General features: G+C 39.6%; 1 protein-coding gene across 2 annotated transcripts; it reads right to left on the bottom strand.

Annotated features, from left to right (window-relative positions):
- Window positions 1-3,134: 3,134 nt before the first annotated feature.
- Window positions 3,135-10,928, bottom strand: syt4 (synaptotagmin IV). 2 transcript variants are annotated; one of them, XM_031742306.2, is made up of 5 exons: window positions 10,628-10,928; window positions 8,058-8,674; window positions 7,639-7,962; window positions 4,860-4,980; window positions 3,135-4,432 (listed from the first exon to the last, which is right to left on the bottom strand). In XM_031742306.2, exons 1-5 carry the CDS (start codon window positions 10,659-10,661, stop codon window positions 4,113-4,115), a joined length of 1,416 nt encoding a protein of 471 aa, XP_031598166.1. In that variant the 5' UTR covers window positions 10,662-10,928; the 3' UTR covers window positions 3,135-4,112. The 2 variants fall into 2 exon arrangements, with proteins under 2 accessions (XP_031598166.1, XP_039465341.1); XM_039609407.1 differs by lacking the exon at window positions 10,628-10,928 and adding an exon at window positions 10,002-10,614.
- Window positions 10,929-15,868: the final 4,940 nt, after the last annotated feature.

Consider the following 15,868-nt stretch of genomic DNA (forward strand, 5'->3'; position numbering starts at 1 on the left):
TTGTCAGAGCTTGTCTGCATGTGTAGCTAAAGTATTACTGGAAACTTTATTGAGAAGAGCCAGGGTCTGGTTCTGCATAACAGAAGGTTGCTACTAACTGCTCTGCTGAGGGATATGAAAAGATGTCCTTGAAGCAGCTGAGAGATTCAGAGATGCTAAAGCAATTTCCCTTCAACTGTCTGCCTGGCTCTTAAAACAATGAGAAAACAAAAACTTAAAATCCTGGAGTTCTTTGCTGGATTTTATTCATTTTTCTACAGTTCTATTTTATTGTCTTCATGAAGCTTTTATCATGTCATGTTGCTTATTTTTCTCAGGACTAGAAGAAAATTACACAGCTGTTTGGACAAATGGATTGGAGAAATTGTTTTCAAGGCAGTCTATCAAACTGATTCAGCTCTTAGATTTGCACAACTGATAAAAGCCTGGCTGTCTAAGAAAAAGTAAACACAAACATTTAAAAACTGCAGTAAACAGTACTCATTTTTAAAATGTGCCAATAGACAACATAAATCATTTATAAACGAATAAACAGTTCCGTTTTACCTGCTGCATGTCCTTTTTGTTTTCGAGTTTGTTTGTTATAATTCTTTTTCTTTTCTTTTTTAAAACGTACATTTCTTCTTTTTTTTGTTTGTTTATGGTGTCGTTGTCCTCTCAGAGCAGTCTTGTCACGGCTGCTGAGGCGAGCCGTGTGGTGTTGGAGGAAGGAGGACCCAAGATGCAAGCAGTGGATGAAAATGCTGGTGAAGTTTATTTACAGGGTGGAGTAGTGGCCAACAAGCAGTGGAGTATGACAAATAACTGATGACACCTAAACTGGGAGAACTAACATAACAGACCTGGGAACATACAAAAAAGGGATGAGAGGCAGAGAGACGACGACGACGACGACGACAGAACAGGACCATGGACCATGGAGCAACGGAGCACTGACGCAGAGTAACACAGACGAACCGGCAACAGGCAGGAGAACACACAGGGCTTAAATACACACACCAGTAATCAGGGAATGGGCAACAGGAGGGAGACACAGCTGGGAGAAATGAGGCTAACGAGACAGGGGAGAGGTAAAACTGAACACACTGACATGAGACATGAACTTTCAGAATAAAACAGGAAACACAGACACAGAACCAGACAGGACACTGAACTAGACAGGCAGACTCACGAGCGGACACAGTGACACCATAGACAGACGGAGGGAACACAGAAGTGGGAGCAGACAGGCACAGAACAAAACCTTAACAAATGGCAAACCTCAACCAAAGATAACAGGATAAACAAGCACAGGAAATAATATAAAGAAACACAAAACACTGAGTAGACAGACTCAGGACCATGACAAGTCTTTCATTTAGTTTTTACCAAGAAAACAAAACTGACAATACAAAGCAAAATTTAAAATCTAAAATTTGAGAATTCAAAGTGATCGCCATAGTGATTTTGCAGGTAGAAATAAGGTACTGCAAGCCCTTCTGCTCATCAATGCTTTTGTTACCTGTTGAAATTCAAGCTCTGGCTGCTGAATTGATGCCAGTACGCACTCAATCTGGGTTCTTGGCTAGCTTTGTGTTAGCATGCTCTCTGTGCAGATGCTTGCAAAGAGCCAAAGTTGTGTTAACAGTATAATGCGGTTATAATAACTAACTTTTATAGGATTACTAAATTTTGTACAGTAACATATTACTGTACATTATTCTGTTACAGAAAAATGTGATGTGCACTTCAGATTTATAAGAAAACATGTATGTGGCGTGTAAAGTCATTGCAGAGATCAGCTGTGAATGAAGCCCATGGTTTCTCATTATTATCCCTGTGATGAAAGTTCATTACATAACAAGGCTGTGTGTATTTATATCATTGTTATGTATTTATTTGCCATATTAGAAAAAAGGATTAACAGAACTTTCAATGTGTTGTATATTTGTGGGCGGGGCAGTTTCAAATAACATGATGAATTACGAAAGAATTCAATGATGATTCAATCAATCAGTCAACTGAAATCTTAATGATGATTGATTACAATAATGTAATTAATAATTGGTTGAAGTCATAGTTATGAAGCCACAGTTGCTACTGGATTATGCATTTTGAATCTTTAGTGCCCATGTGTTGGCTACCACCATGTTTGTTTGTTTTTGGACCAAAAAGTTACCTTATTTATATGAAGTTACTGAAGTTAGCAACTAATGTGGGTAATCTTGGCTAACTACCTGCATTGACAAACTATACAATATATAGATAAACATACTAGCTGAGATACTAAAATACTAGATAATAGCTGATTAGTCCTAAGTAAAACTAAAAAACTGAAAAGTGAGGCAAGACTTCTTGGATGAGTTGTACCATGTAGCAAGTTATAATATTAATCAGATTATTAATACACACACACACACACACAAACACACACACACACACACATATCATCAGCCAATCACCTTCTTAATTGTAACTGTATAGCTAGAAAAGCTGAGAATAGGAGGATAACATGGATTCGGTATCGTGCACAAAATAACCTTGAGTTCTTAAATAATGAGAGAGAGGTATTTACAATAGAAACCAGCTACAGTGTTAGAAGCACTGAAGAAAAAGTGCAAGGGGACAGCCCAACAGACACTGATGTAACTCAGTGCAAGGCTACAGACTAGAGGGTGGGAGGAGAAATGGAGGAATAGTAGTTTTAAAGACTTAGATTTGTAGTTGAAGTTATAATTTTATGAAAGGAAGGAAAAAAAGAGGGGGCTAGCATGCTGAGGCAGCTGTCCTCTTGTTGAACCACTTAGCTGATATTAAATTCAGACATGATGACTTCATCCCCAAGCACTTAGCCACTCAGCAGTTATTACATCATCAGATTTGGAATTGAGCCGAATGATGTCATCCCTAGAGGTGGGGCAGGTGATGCGCATATCTGTGCACAGACTGTGTAATGTGGTAGTGTAATTTTAAAGATGCTTTTAGCTTAGATAGATTTTCTGTGGAGATGGTGGCTGTTGCCATAGGAAAATAATAATAATATTTAACCTTAGTTACCTTAGTTTCTTGCATCAGACTACACCCTTGAAATCCTTTATAGAAGTAGTGTTAATGTATTTTTAATAACACACTGACAGTGAAATAAAAAAGAAAAAAATCAAACTCATTTTCTTTCTCAGAACTTGCCATATTTTATAAGTACATACATTTACATTTCAGCCGTCTTTGTGCTCACAGTAAAGGGGACAAAACACAACGTAAATATTATGCGGCTTCCATCTCTTTAGCGCTAACACACAAACACACACACACACAAACTCACACAGTGGTGTCGGGACACTTTATTCGAAAGACGCGCACCCTCTCACACATGTAAATGCATCCACAATTACTGTCCCCGATGCAGTCAGTCAGTTCCAATCTTTTCTCCAGCCACCTAATTTAGGCTTTCTTGCACTTAAGAAAATGATATATGAAATACCACTTATACTTACAAAACATGTTCAACAAACCAAGAGTACAAATAAAAAAAAGATAAATAAAAACAGTCTACATCTTTATGATGAAAACATTGTCATTATAAAATAAACTTTAATAATAATCCACTTTTTTACAGCTGTGTCAGATGTGGTTCATTCTGGTTTTCATATGATGGAATATAGGTTACTATTTATAGGAGGAAGAGCTGAAGAAAGAGAAGAAGAAGAAGAAGAAGAGGAAAAGAAGAAGAGTAATAGCAACATTAAAGACATTCTGCACTGCACACGGCTACAGTGACAATTGGTTGCTGCCATGTAGATGATGCTGCATGTTTCCAGGTGATTTTCAGTGACAGTCTTTGGAATCGTTTAAAGCTTTGGGGTTCCTGTTGTCATGCCCCTGCCCTCCCACTGAACCCCAAATACTTCAAAGATAGGTGATTGAATGAATGAACGATTGAATGATGACATCACTTGAAATGAACCCCTCCCACACACATCAAAGTCCACTCCCCCCTTATTCAACCCGCCCTCATTTTAAGTCCATTGGTTACTGGCAAGCAGGATGTTGGATCCCGCCCATCCTCATTCCATCCCTCTCGTGGTTGAACCAGATCAGATAAGGATGACAGGAGCCACCAACACCCCAACTTTCTAATCCTCTGACATGACATGCCACTTGGCGATCTGGCGACGCGGGTGGTCGCAGATCTCCCTCCAGTGCTCCCCAGGAGTACCTGCCGCCGATGTGCCCAGCACAAGGCGCCCAATGACGGTGTTGGGGCAGCGTGAGTTGCCCATGTCTGAGTCCATCAGCAGTAGCTCCACGCTGGTGTCCCTCAGGCCCTCTTCGGAGGGTAGATCGAAGACAAAGAGCTCATTAAACACCGGGTTAGGTGAGCTTTTCTTCACATGGGTTTTCTTCTTGCACACGCGCTTCTTTCCATGATACATGTTCACCTTGACATATGGATCTGGAGGAGAAGAACGACAAGAGTTGAGCAAGAAAAGCCACAGTGACTATCCATGCCTGCGGCAGCTGCAGAGTGGCACATTATTTCTAAACCAGATCAATACAGCAATCAATAGAGCGGAAATGATGGATGTTAGTGATGAGGACAAAAGAGGCTGGCTGTGTAAACACTGTGTGTGTACGTGTGTGTGTGCTTGTCACTGAAGTGCTCTCTATCACATCCTGATCAGATTACTTTGGTGCGGTGGCGGTGCCATTAGCGCAACTATCACAGCATCTAAAGCTGTCTGGGATGCACAGCAGGAAGAGCAAAATGATTTTGGTTTCATCCCTTTACCGTTATGAAGAAGAAATACATTCAAGCCTACAGTTATACTGAGATGGACATGGATTGCATATTAAAATGGTTCAGTTAAAAGCCTGTGTACCTGTAGGTCCATTGTTTTCAGTCTTGGGGAGGTGGCGAGCTTTGAGAACAACTACAGTCAGAGTGTTGGTGGTGGACTGGTAACACAGGGACAGCAATAACTCACCACGACCTGAAGATTTCTGTGGAGAGGAGAAGAATGGATAAAGGTTAAAAAAAAAGAAGCAAAAATCGGCAGAGCAAACAAAGCAAACATTTGTAAGTGAGACTTACACTGAAGAAACCCTAAATCCAGTGTGTCCTCTCATGTTTTTCAATTCTACTTAACAAGCAGTCATTTGTAAAGTTGTTATTCTGTTGTCAAGTTAATACATTTCAGTAGGTTAAATTAATCAGAAGAATGCATCCACTTAGTATATATTAAATGAATTAGCACAATAGGGCGTGGTAGTTATGAAATCTATCCAATAATGAATAACCTACAAAATAACGAGCTACAAAACTGTTTGTGGTGGTGGTGGTGTTGCTGCTGCCCGTGCAGCAAATGGTGTCAGTCCTGACAGCTTGAGACACTGCCGGCTAAATAATCATCACCTGCTTATGTGGTACATATTCATATTTAACACACACAAAATGTGTCACTGAGAAGCTCCCAATCTTCTCTACACTTTGTTGCTGCTGCCACAGTTTGCTCATGCACATACACATCCATGCCCGCACCCCGTGAGAGTCGGCACCTCAGATGGTTGCGATCGCACCTCAGAGGCTAGCAGGCTCATGGTTGCTACGGCAACGAGAAGTAGCACACAGACAACTTCTAGCAATGACCTGATGTTCAGGTCTAAATACAAAAGGACTGCCTGTTATTTTTAGTCTTATTTGTTTGTTTATTTGTATATTTATTTATTCACTGTTTCTGTACTTCAAGAGCGAAAGCATGGTTGTGATGGCTGTGTCTCTTATTTTCTGGTGTATTGATTCTTTAAACTACTGGGTGGTCACACATACACAAAACTACACAAAGCAATGAGACAAAATGTATGCCACACAGACAAAGAGAGCCACCACCCTGTAAGGCAAGGGCTGCAACTTTTAAGACACAACTGCATGCGCCTCTCACGCTGATGTGGAGAAAATGGTTCTGTTTAATCATTGTCCCTTTGTACACTGTAAATCCATGTTACAAGGCCAACAAGCTGCGTTCTCCGCCCTTTTATTTGCATATGAAATGTTTCTCATTCTGACAAGTTCAGCTGCGGCATAGCAAATAAAAGAAAGAAATTAAGGATTTTCTTCAGCAAAAGAATCCAGAAATAACCCGCTGCAAAGCAATTTCATGAATTCTAAAACTAATTTTTAGCTGATTTCACAGGTTCTTATTCATCCTTACTATAAAGCTTTGCGAGATTTCTCTCCTCTGGGACCCAGATGAGAAATGGAATTGATGAAATAGTTTGTCTCAGCATGGGGTGAAGAGAAGAGAGATAAGAAATCTTATCCTCTTGAAGAGAGACGAGTGGAGATGGGATAAACCCTTTATACTTCACAGACTTCCATTTCCTAGCACTTCCCTAGAGTACGATATGGTACCAGAGACCATTAAAGACGTTACATGTAGCTCATATTCCTTCTGAGAAACTACAAATATGCATGAACATATCCACATCTACCACACAGGCAAAGAGCTTCCAATATCACCTCACACGTCTATAATTACACAATGAGAGATGCTCATGCATGGCCATACCATTTAATACCAGTCTATAGAGTGGTGCTCTATACTATACCACAGACCAATGATAAGCACAAGGATATCCTTTTACTTTTATTTAATTTAGCCAAACCAGGAGTCATTTAGGCTAATGCATTTAGAGGAAATGAAGACATATTATACTCATGGGTGTCAAAGTACTCAATACATTAAATGACACTGCTGCATGTTTGTGGTCCTCACAGATGCCAGGAACAGCAAGCCTGGAGTGGAAACCTACTGATCACTTGCCCACAGATCTATAATGATGTAGTGTTGTTATCATCTGACCTTCTGAGAATGTCGCCATGATAGCCTGGTTCACAGGGTGGCATTATCGTTTTAACTGTGTGATGCACTAAAGGAAAGGTATGTAGGGAGGATGTCATGCAATGAGCAGATGAAATGACTTTTTCATTTTTGGTTAATGCAGTGAAAGAAAATAACGGACCCTAAAAAAGCTGATGAAAAACGTAAAAAATAAATACCAAAAGCATCCATGTATCCAAAGCAGTTAATTTAGGCCGAAGCCAGGAGCTCAGTGTCAACGTGCAAATCCATATTCCTGTAACAGATCTCATTTCTCTCTCCACAGAGTGATATATAACCTCTCTGCTTTCTCCTCTGGTTTCATATAATACTAAAATCCTTTCTAAACCAACTAGAGGCTGTTATGATAGTTATTCCACTGGTATATACCAATTAAATTTTAATTTAAAACTTCCATCTAAGATAGAGATCACACAATTAGAATGAGATTAATCATTTTTATTAAGAGGCTTTGGAATTGATAAAATGGTGGGCTTGCATTTGGATGATTTACATATTATTATATTTTAGAATTTAAATGACTTTTAAGATTATTTATTGATTATGATGGTAACAGTGGAAGTAATTAGTTTACTCTGCTGAATTTGACTAAGCTGTTGTGCTGTAATGCTTTTAGGGAGTGGTGGTGTAGACAGAGATAGTGTGATGAAAAAAAGCTGAGTCACTATCAGAGCAGTTGTAGAATTAAAATTGATTTCACTGAATGACTTTATATATGAAATACAACACTAAGGGTTCAAACATTTGTTCCAAATCTTACCTTGACATTTCTCTTGATTATCTCTCGGCTCATGAGGACACGCCCCTCAGACAAGTCGATCCCAGACAGGGGAACAAGGGTCTCGCCAATGACTTCATCACGAGAGAACCGGTCAAAGCTCAGCACCATGAAGTGAAGGGCCAACTCTGACACACGAGCAAGTGAGATGCCGTAGAAGCTGAAGGTCTCATCAAAAGTGGGGTCTAGAGTTTTTCGCAAGACTCTGGTCTTCACCCTGTGCTTTTTCTCCGGCAGTAGGGTCAGCTTGATGTAAGGGTCAGAGGTCAGCGACTGCTCGTCAGTTGGAGTCAGACCATGGGCTTCCTAGAAAAGTGAAAACAATCAAGTATTTATGACTGTATGTATTAAAAAGAAGTATTATACTGATTTTAAACAACCATCTTAAACATATACAGTACCTTGATATGAACAATGAACGCCTTCCTCTCTGGCTGGTATTCAAGGGAAAAGTGGAGGGTCCCTAGTCCAGCCTCCTTGTCTTCCCCCTGGGGCCTGTCCACAGCTGGGGTGGGTGCTTGGCTGGAGAGAGTACTGGATGGTGAAGGCAGGTCACGGCGGTCCATCACACCAGGCTGGGTGAACCCTGCATGGGGAGAAGGCAGCTCCAGATCTGGGGAGCTCCGCAGCTTCTGGTGGTGATGAAATGGTTTGGTGGTAAAGTTGCCATTCAGATCCCGTTTCTCCAGGTCCAGATGGAGATTTGGCCTTGAGCCATTTGGGCTTGATGCCAGTTTGTCTGTGCCAGCTGCATTCACTGGTGGGGCGGTGTGGCAGTTTCCATTGACATCTGTTTTACTGGTGTCGTTAGCTGATGTGGTGGGAGGCGCAGCAAACTTTTTCTTGCCACTGAGGCTCTCTGGGTAAATGTCGACTCCTTTGAGCATGTGCACAAACTTGTACGGAGGTGTCTTCTGGGACTTGGTGTTTTTACGCTGGCAACAGATCCACGCAAAGGCTGACACAGTGAATACGAGGCCGAAGACACTCACCACAGCAACACCTACTGGCACTGCCACTGTGGAGGAGGAGAGAATGAAGGGAAGGACAGCGGGGGTGTGGGTGGAAAGATGGGGAAAAATAATTCAGCTAAGTAAAAATAAATAATAACTTAACAAAATAAGCAGCAACTGTAAAACAATTTCCATCTCCCAGATTTTATTGTTACACCGAGGCAAGTGAGTCCATTTTGTGATTCTGACTAATGCAGCTGCAGCCTTGACTCAGAGGGAGAACAACGCAATCTGTTCAACTCTGATCAAATCTCGGCATCACTGTTTTCAGATTCCAAACATGGTTACTCTTTATGAACAGGAAACAGGTGGAAAAATAATGAACTTATGGGAAAACTACTCAACGTCTTTTGTGACAAGGTGATCTCTTCATAGCAGCTTTATAAAAACGGCTAAACTCAGATCCAATCATTGTCATGAAAGCATTATAAAGATCAGTGTACATTATTACAAGGAAACAGGCAGAAATATTGAAAATTTAAATATTTCCAGCGAAAATTTAATACATGTGGTTTGGGCAAATCATTATTTCAACCGTGGTTGTTTCGGCTGGGTGGTCCTGATCTTAGAAACAGTACTTAATAACGCAGATATCTTTAGTCATACTCATCAAGGATGATGGTCACTACTATTGGGATGACTAAGGCATATTTAGGGACCTATTTCCTGTCAGTATTCCTTTTATGGTATTGCTGGAGACACAGATATTTACAAGTGAATGCTTCAGTTCTTTGTTTTGCAGTGCTGAGCTGTGACTCACCATCAATCAAGCTGCCTTGTCATGCTACCAGATTTAATAGGGTTGCCTCGCAGAGGAAAATGCATACCATTTCCTGCAATTAAGCAGGCGACATAGTGGAAAAGCACTCAGATCAGCCCATATAAAGAAGGAAGAGGTGGAAGTGGCAAGGTGGTGGTTGTGGTAATCAATCACTCTGATACCTATCTTTAAAATCTGCCTTTTTCATATTGTCAACACAATCTCGGCTCTGCTTTTGATAATTTGAGAATTAGTACAGTATCACTTATTCACACTTTCCTAAGACAGCCTTTGTGCTGGGGTTATTGTATAGCAAATGTGTTCTGTTAACACACAGCAAGCAATAAGAATATATAGTTCCCTTCTCATTTAAACCTAAATAATTATTCTGTGATCTTCAGAGTTTCTATGGGATTGGGGTGATCTAATAATATTGTAGAGATCTCCGTTCATATAGTTTTTTTAATATTGTAGGCTGATTTTGGCTGTGTAATAATCTGAAAATACAACGAAATTCACTTTATCCATGAGTAAGCAGCATGTTCATTTCACTTTTAGATCACAGCACTTACACATATTGTATACTCTGCTTTTTTCATGAATATTTCAGCCCAGTAGCTGTCCTGGGTGGGATGGCTTTCAAGGCAGCAACAACAGACAGATGGATGAGGCAACGGGAGGGCGGTGAGGTAGCAGCTGAACCGAGAGGAAAATAAAGAAAACAAACAGGTGCTTTCCTGGCTTTACCTGCGCTGTAGTAACACCTAGAATACAAAAATAGTGACTTCATTGTTGCACCCATTAATATCGCACTGAATAATGAGCTCCACCCTTTCCTGATAATTAGCTGTCGCCCTTTGGCCAGCTGCAAAATGGAGGAATGAAGTCCACCCAAACACGTTGTTTTTACGACACACTGCGCGAGCCATTCGCGGAATACTAGTTACACGCCCTACAAAACTAGGAAACAACGAAGAAGAAAAAGAAAAGAAGAAGAAGAAGCCAACATTTAGAAAGTCAGCTAAATTCGAAATCCATAAATTAGCTTCTGGCCACTTCCAGCCAGTGCTAGCTAACACTTTTAGGATGAGTCACGCGGCACCTTTAGAAGAAACCAGCAGCCAGCTCAGACATTCACGCCTGGGCTTTTCTCGATGAAAACGATATCCGTGAAGTTTTGAGCAAGATTTGGACTCACCGAGCTGAGCTCCATCGTCCACCATTGGAGCCATGGTCGCTATCCAAGGTGCTGAACAAGGTCCGTCTGCTTCAACGCTTCAGCTTCGGCGCTGCTGTCTGTAGCGGAGCCGCTCCTCTGATGCTAAGCTCGTGCGGTTTTTCTCAGATTTTATTAATAATACAAAAGTCTCTGTAATGCTTCAATAATTAAAAACCAAACAGGATTTCCCAGAGAGAAGTATGGGCTGATGCTCTGTTCTCAGCCTGCTGCTGTTACTCCGTGATGCGTGAGTGTGTCTCTGAGGCGGCAACACCCCGTTTCTTCTCTCTCTCTCTCTCACTCACTCTCTCTCACTCTCTGTTCCCCAGCCCCCCGCCTCCTCCCCCACGGTAAGGCTGAGCTCACCAGTGCTGACGCAGTAGTGACGGAGGCTGGCTGTGAAATCAGGACCCCCGGTGAAGCAGCACAACAGGGTTGCCAATTTTCTTGATTGATTGCTAGGAATTGAACACTCTCCTTATGCATCTTCTTCATCCGTGTGTATGTGATGTGTGTGTGTGTGTGTGTGTGTGTGTGTGTGTGTGTGTGTGTGTGTGTGTGTGTGTGTGTGTGTACATCCTCAGTCCATAAGACTGCTGTATTGTTATTGTGGTCATATCATTCATTAACATAACTGAGATGTATTTATGCAGTTATGCTTTACTCTGATGAAATCATAATTTTTAAGTAAAAGGTGATTATATTACAGTCCTGTAGGGGCTATAGCAACCGCTATAGGAAACAACAGGAAACACAATAATACAGACTACGAAAAACAATTGTAATGTTAAATGGCTTTTTAATAACAACATAAAAATACTTTTATGAAGTCTTGACCACAACAAAACTTATCCACTACTTGGATAACCTAAGTGAAAGATACCAGACAGGTTATAGGAGCATGATGTACACTGTAAAAAAAAAATCCTAATATAAAAGTATTTTTACTCTGTATTTTACAGTTTTGTTCTGTTCTTCTAGAATATCATTAAATTTACATAAATAGACTGTGATTTCACATTTCAAATGTAAATTAACGTAAAATCACTGTAATGTAATAAAACATAATTTTCTTGTGTTTTAAATGTATCTGTCAGTACATATGCATATTTAGATTGCTAAAATACATTCACAAATGTATCATGATTTCACAAATATGTGTCCGTTATTTGAAAGATTGAACTGTTAAATTCAAATGTAATGCTATGGAAAAATATATAAAATGATTCGCATAAACTTTTTTTACATCAAATAATAATTATTATTATTGCTGTTTAGGGCGATCGTGGCTCAAGAGTTGGCAGTTTGCCTTGTAATCAGAAGGTTGCTGGTTCGAGCCCTGGCTCGGACACTCTCGGTCGTTGTGTCCTTGGTCAAGACACTTCACCTACTGGTGATGACCGGAGGGGCCGATGGTGCGATATGGCAACCTTGCCTCTGTCAGAATGTCCCAGGGCATGCAATCCATTATTATTTAAACCAACTGTTAACTGTATATTTCTGTACATTTAAGTATTATTATTCATATTGCCACATTCATTGACCATGTTTATAGGTAATTTCATTGTTTAATCACATTAACATGTTCCTAATTTAATGTTTAAAAGCACTTTAAAAAGGCAAAATCCCATGTAAAATTAGGGCAACAAACTGTATTGTCATTACTGAAAATAACCGTATTTTTATGAGAAAGTTATTTTCTGTTATTTTCTGGTATTATTTTGGCGCCCCAGCTGCCGGAATATTACTGTTTTTCTAGGATTTTTTTTTTAACAGTGTAGGCCCTACACTGATGGTCACCTATGGTTTCTGAACCAATTCAGTTGCATGAGAGAAGACAGCTGACAGGAGATGACTTCTTACAGATACAAGCAATTACTGAGCAATGAAAGAAACACTTTCAGAACATCTTAAGCCAAGAAGAACAAAAGTACACAACTGCAGTACATGCACTCAGCAAGTCTGCAAACTAGATGTGGTGCTTGAGCAAGCAGGCATATTTAGTAGAGAGGCCTATATCACAGCAGTTCATCTCAGGTGGGCTGGAATATAATTGCAGAAGAGAGGCTGCCTATAGCCATATATTATGGAGAATTGTCTTATGTTAAAGGACCAAAGGGAAGACCAAAAGATAGGATAAGATAGATAGAAAGATATTTTAACATTCTGAAACACACAGGGACCCTGAAACCTGGGAGGCACAAGAAATACAGAGATCAAATTGGTGCAATAGTTGATTGTCAAATCAACTATTAATGCTGTTGAGGACAGATGTCAACAATGTTATGTTGCTGCAAACATCAGTTGGAACATATCTTCCAACTACATGGCCAAACAATACAACAGATGTGAAAAACTTGACTGAGTACAAGTGAGCATGCTCCAGTCACTGTCTACATAAAAAAAATGATGGGCTGTCACTGATGATAATGATGATGACGATGATGATGCTGAATAGTGTTACCTTTACTATTTGCCATCTTCCAAACTATCCACATCACAGTAATACTCAATAAAGGGTATATAGAAATTGTAACATATATCCACATATATATGTTAAAGTAGGCTTACTGGCATAATGTGTATCCCTGTATCCACAAACAGGACTTGATGTGCATACACAAGATCATTTCTTTGGAAAAAGAAATATATATAAACACATTTAACATTTTATATAGTCAAATTCTGACCTCTGGTGTCGATTGTAAAGAATGCATTTCTCCTAAAAATGAAAGAAAAATCAATGGCAGTGTGACTTCAACTAACAGATGTGCACTTAAAAGGAACGCGTGCTTAGAAAAACGAGATCAATCAACCTTCTGAAAAACTACAAAAATATTTTAAAGCAATAAAAATATTATTTTGCATATATGCATTTTAAATTGTATTATATTAATTTATTGCATAAAAATGTATGCAAATTTTGCCATTGCCATTAAATTGTTATGTTATGCCATGGAGGTGGGCTTCCCTGCTGTCCCCGCAACCTGACCTCAGATAATCAGAAGAAACTGCTTTGATGATTTATTGTTTGCCTTTATTTTAGATTTCAACTTTTATTGAAATGGTTGTCATACATTTTCAAACAATGTGCATCATTCATAATGCACGGCACAATGTGCCACACCGTTCTGTTGCATTGTATTAGGCTTTTTTTTTTTATTAGGTTATCATATTATATTTAACATTGAATTTTCCTTCTTCACTGTCTGTTTGGAGTATAACCTGCATAGTTCATAATGCATGATGTGAGGTGCCACACAGTTAAGTGGAATAATTTATTATTGAAGAATGTGATTCCTTTTGTCAGAGTTTTTGACATTGTCCATTAAATCTCCAATTTAACTTGATACCTGAGTGGGTTTTTTTTTTTTTTCACTTTTAGACTAGTTGATTGGCTAGTCAGTGCTTCTTCAGGTCAGAGAGTGAGGGCGTTTTCGCCTTTGTTCACAGAGATTTCTATGCAATCTATCTCTCTGAAAGCACACAACCGCCCCCTGCTGGCCATTACAAGAATCCTGGTTCAAGGATCTTTAACTTGGTAAAACATTATTAGTGTTAAATGGCTGCCAAGTAAAGTCTAAAAAGAAGTTTGCAGATTAATACTGACCCTTTCCCTGTTTTAAAACTTTTTTCATTTTTTACACCCTCAAAAGGATTAGTCAACACTAATACACCTATTTCCTAATAAAATGAAGTCAAATGATTAGCGTGAAACTTCAATAAAGCTTTTGTGGTGGGGCGTGGTCTGTGGTGCCGTGCAGACGCACTTGCACGGCATCTGCAGGTCACGCCCGCGGTGTTAAATCACGGGGAAGCAGGGTTGAGAGTGTTTTTGTGGTGGTGTGACAAATGTAAAAATAAAGATGGCTCAAAACACGGATCTGTGGTCCCGCCGTGCCTTATTCACACCACAGCTTTATTTTCCAATTAATCTTGAACTGGTTCCTGTTATCAAACTCAACCCTGTCGACTGATCATACCGGAGTCATGTGAAATAAAAATCAGTTTAAGTTATTGAGCTTTTCTTAATTACTGCTAGATGGTCATTTCCAGCAGTGATGTTTTAAAACAATACATCTGTTGGTGTATTGTCTCCTGCTGTTGTTTCTCTTTCAAATTTGTTTCTTTAGAGCACCTTATCTAACATTGTGTGCAAGCCTTTCCTCTCCATGTCTTGGAGCTAGCACTGCATCAGATGGTGTGTTGCCTCTTGCTGTTCCTTCTCTTTAAGTACTTCTGCATTGCTTCATCCAACATGACTCGTATGCCTTCACTATTTTTCTCTGTGACTTTGCCCTGCATTGTATTTCTTGGCGCATAACTTCCATTTTATAAAGTTTGCACTGCAGCAGTTGGTGAGTTGCCTCCTGCTGTTCTTTTTCTTTTAAGCATTTGTGTATTTCTTTGTATTTCTTTATTGAACATTGTGTGCAAGCCTTGATTTTTCCTCTCCATATCTTGGATCTTGAACTGCATTTCTTGGTGTACAGCTTCCAGCTGAGCTTCCATATATTGAAGTTTGTACTGCATATGTTACTGTATTACCTCCTGCTCCTTTTTCTCTTTTAGCTTCTCTGTATTCATTCCCAGTGCTTTATCAGACATTATTTTCCTTTGTATTTAATTTTGTTCTCCATGTCGTGGAACTTGCAGTGTACTTCTCCTCTGCATGAGTTTTCTCCAGGTGTAGTTTTCCTCACTACATTAATCAAACTCCCTTCTGAGGATTATAAAATCACTCCTCTGAGGAGCAATGGGGTGAGCATTTTTTTCTTGGCTGTTTTTTTTTTTCAGAGACATTTTAGTAGCTCAATAAAATTTTTCAAATTTTTCTTACTTGATTGATAGCTGTGAGCATGAAAGCTTAAAATGGTTAACCTTAAAGTTTCTCTTGCCTACTTATGAGTTATAACAAAAGGGATGTTTGATGTAAGATTCTAATGATGTCACTAAGCTGCTGGTAAGGTCAACAATTCACATGCAAATTAGGTAGTCACAGGCAATGTTCCCTCTAATTTTTCATGTGTCTGAGCGAACACACAAACTCCCTGAGCGATCCCTTGGACCACTGTGAGCGACATCAGACGTGTGCACTGTGGTCACGCCAGCATCTAATCCATCCAAGTTACATGGTTTATTACAATAATCAAATTACAACATTTACATTTATGTTAGACTACTTTTAATTAACTTCTTTAGCCCACTTACAATGAAAAT

Source organism: Oreochromis aureus, linkage group 3 (genome assembly GCF_013358895.1).
Source record: "Oreochromis aureus strain Israel breed Guangdong linkage group 3, ZZ_aureus, whole genome shotgun sequence".
NCBI classification, from domain to species: Eukaryota; Metazoa; Chordata; class Actinopteri; order Cichliformes; family Cichlidae; genus Oreochromis; species Oreochromis aureus.

Coding starts and splice junctions, on each gene's coding strand:
- syt4 (XM_031742306.2), bottom strand. CDS start 10,661: ATGGCTCCAATGGTGGACGATGGAGCTCAGCTCG. Junction 8,675..10,627: donor GGACGATGGAGCTCAGCTCG/GTGAGTCCAAAT, acceptor CCTCCTCCACAG/TGGCAGTGCCAGTAGGTGTT. Junction 4,433..4,859: donor TGAAAACAATGGACCTACAG/GTACACAGGCTT, acceptor CTTCTCCTCCAG/ATCCATATGTCAAGGTGAAC.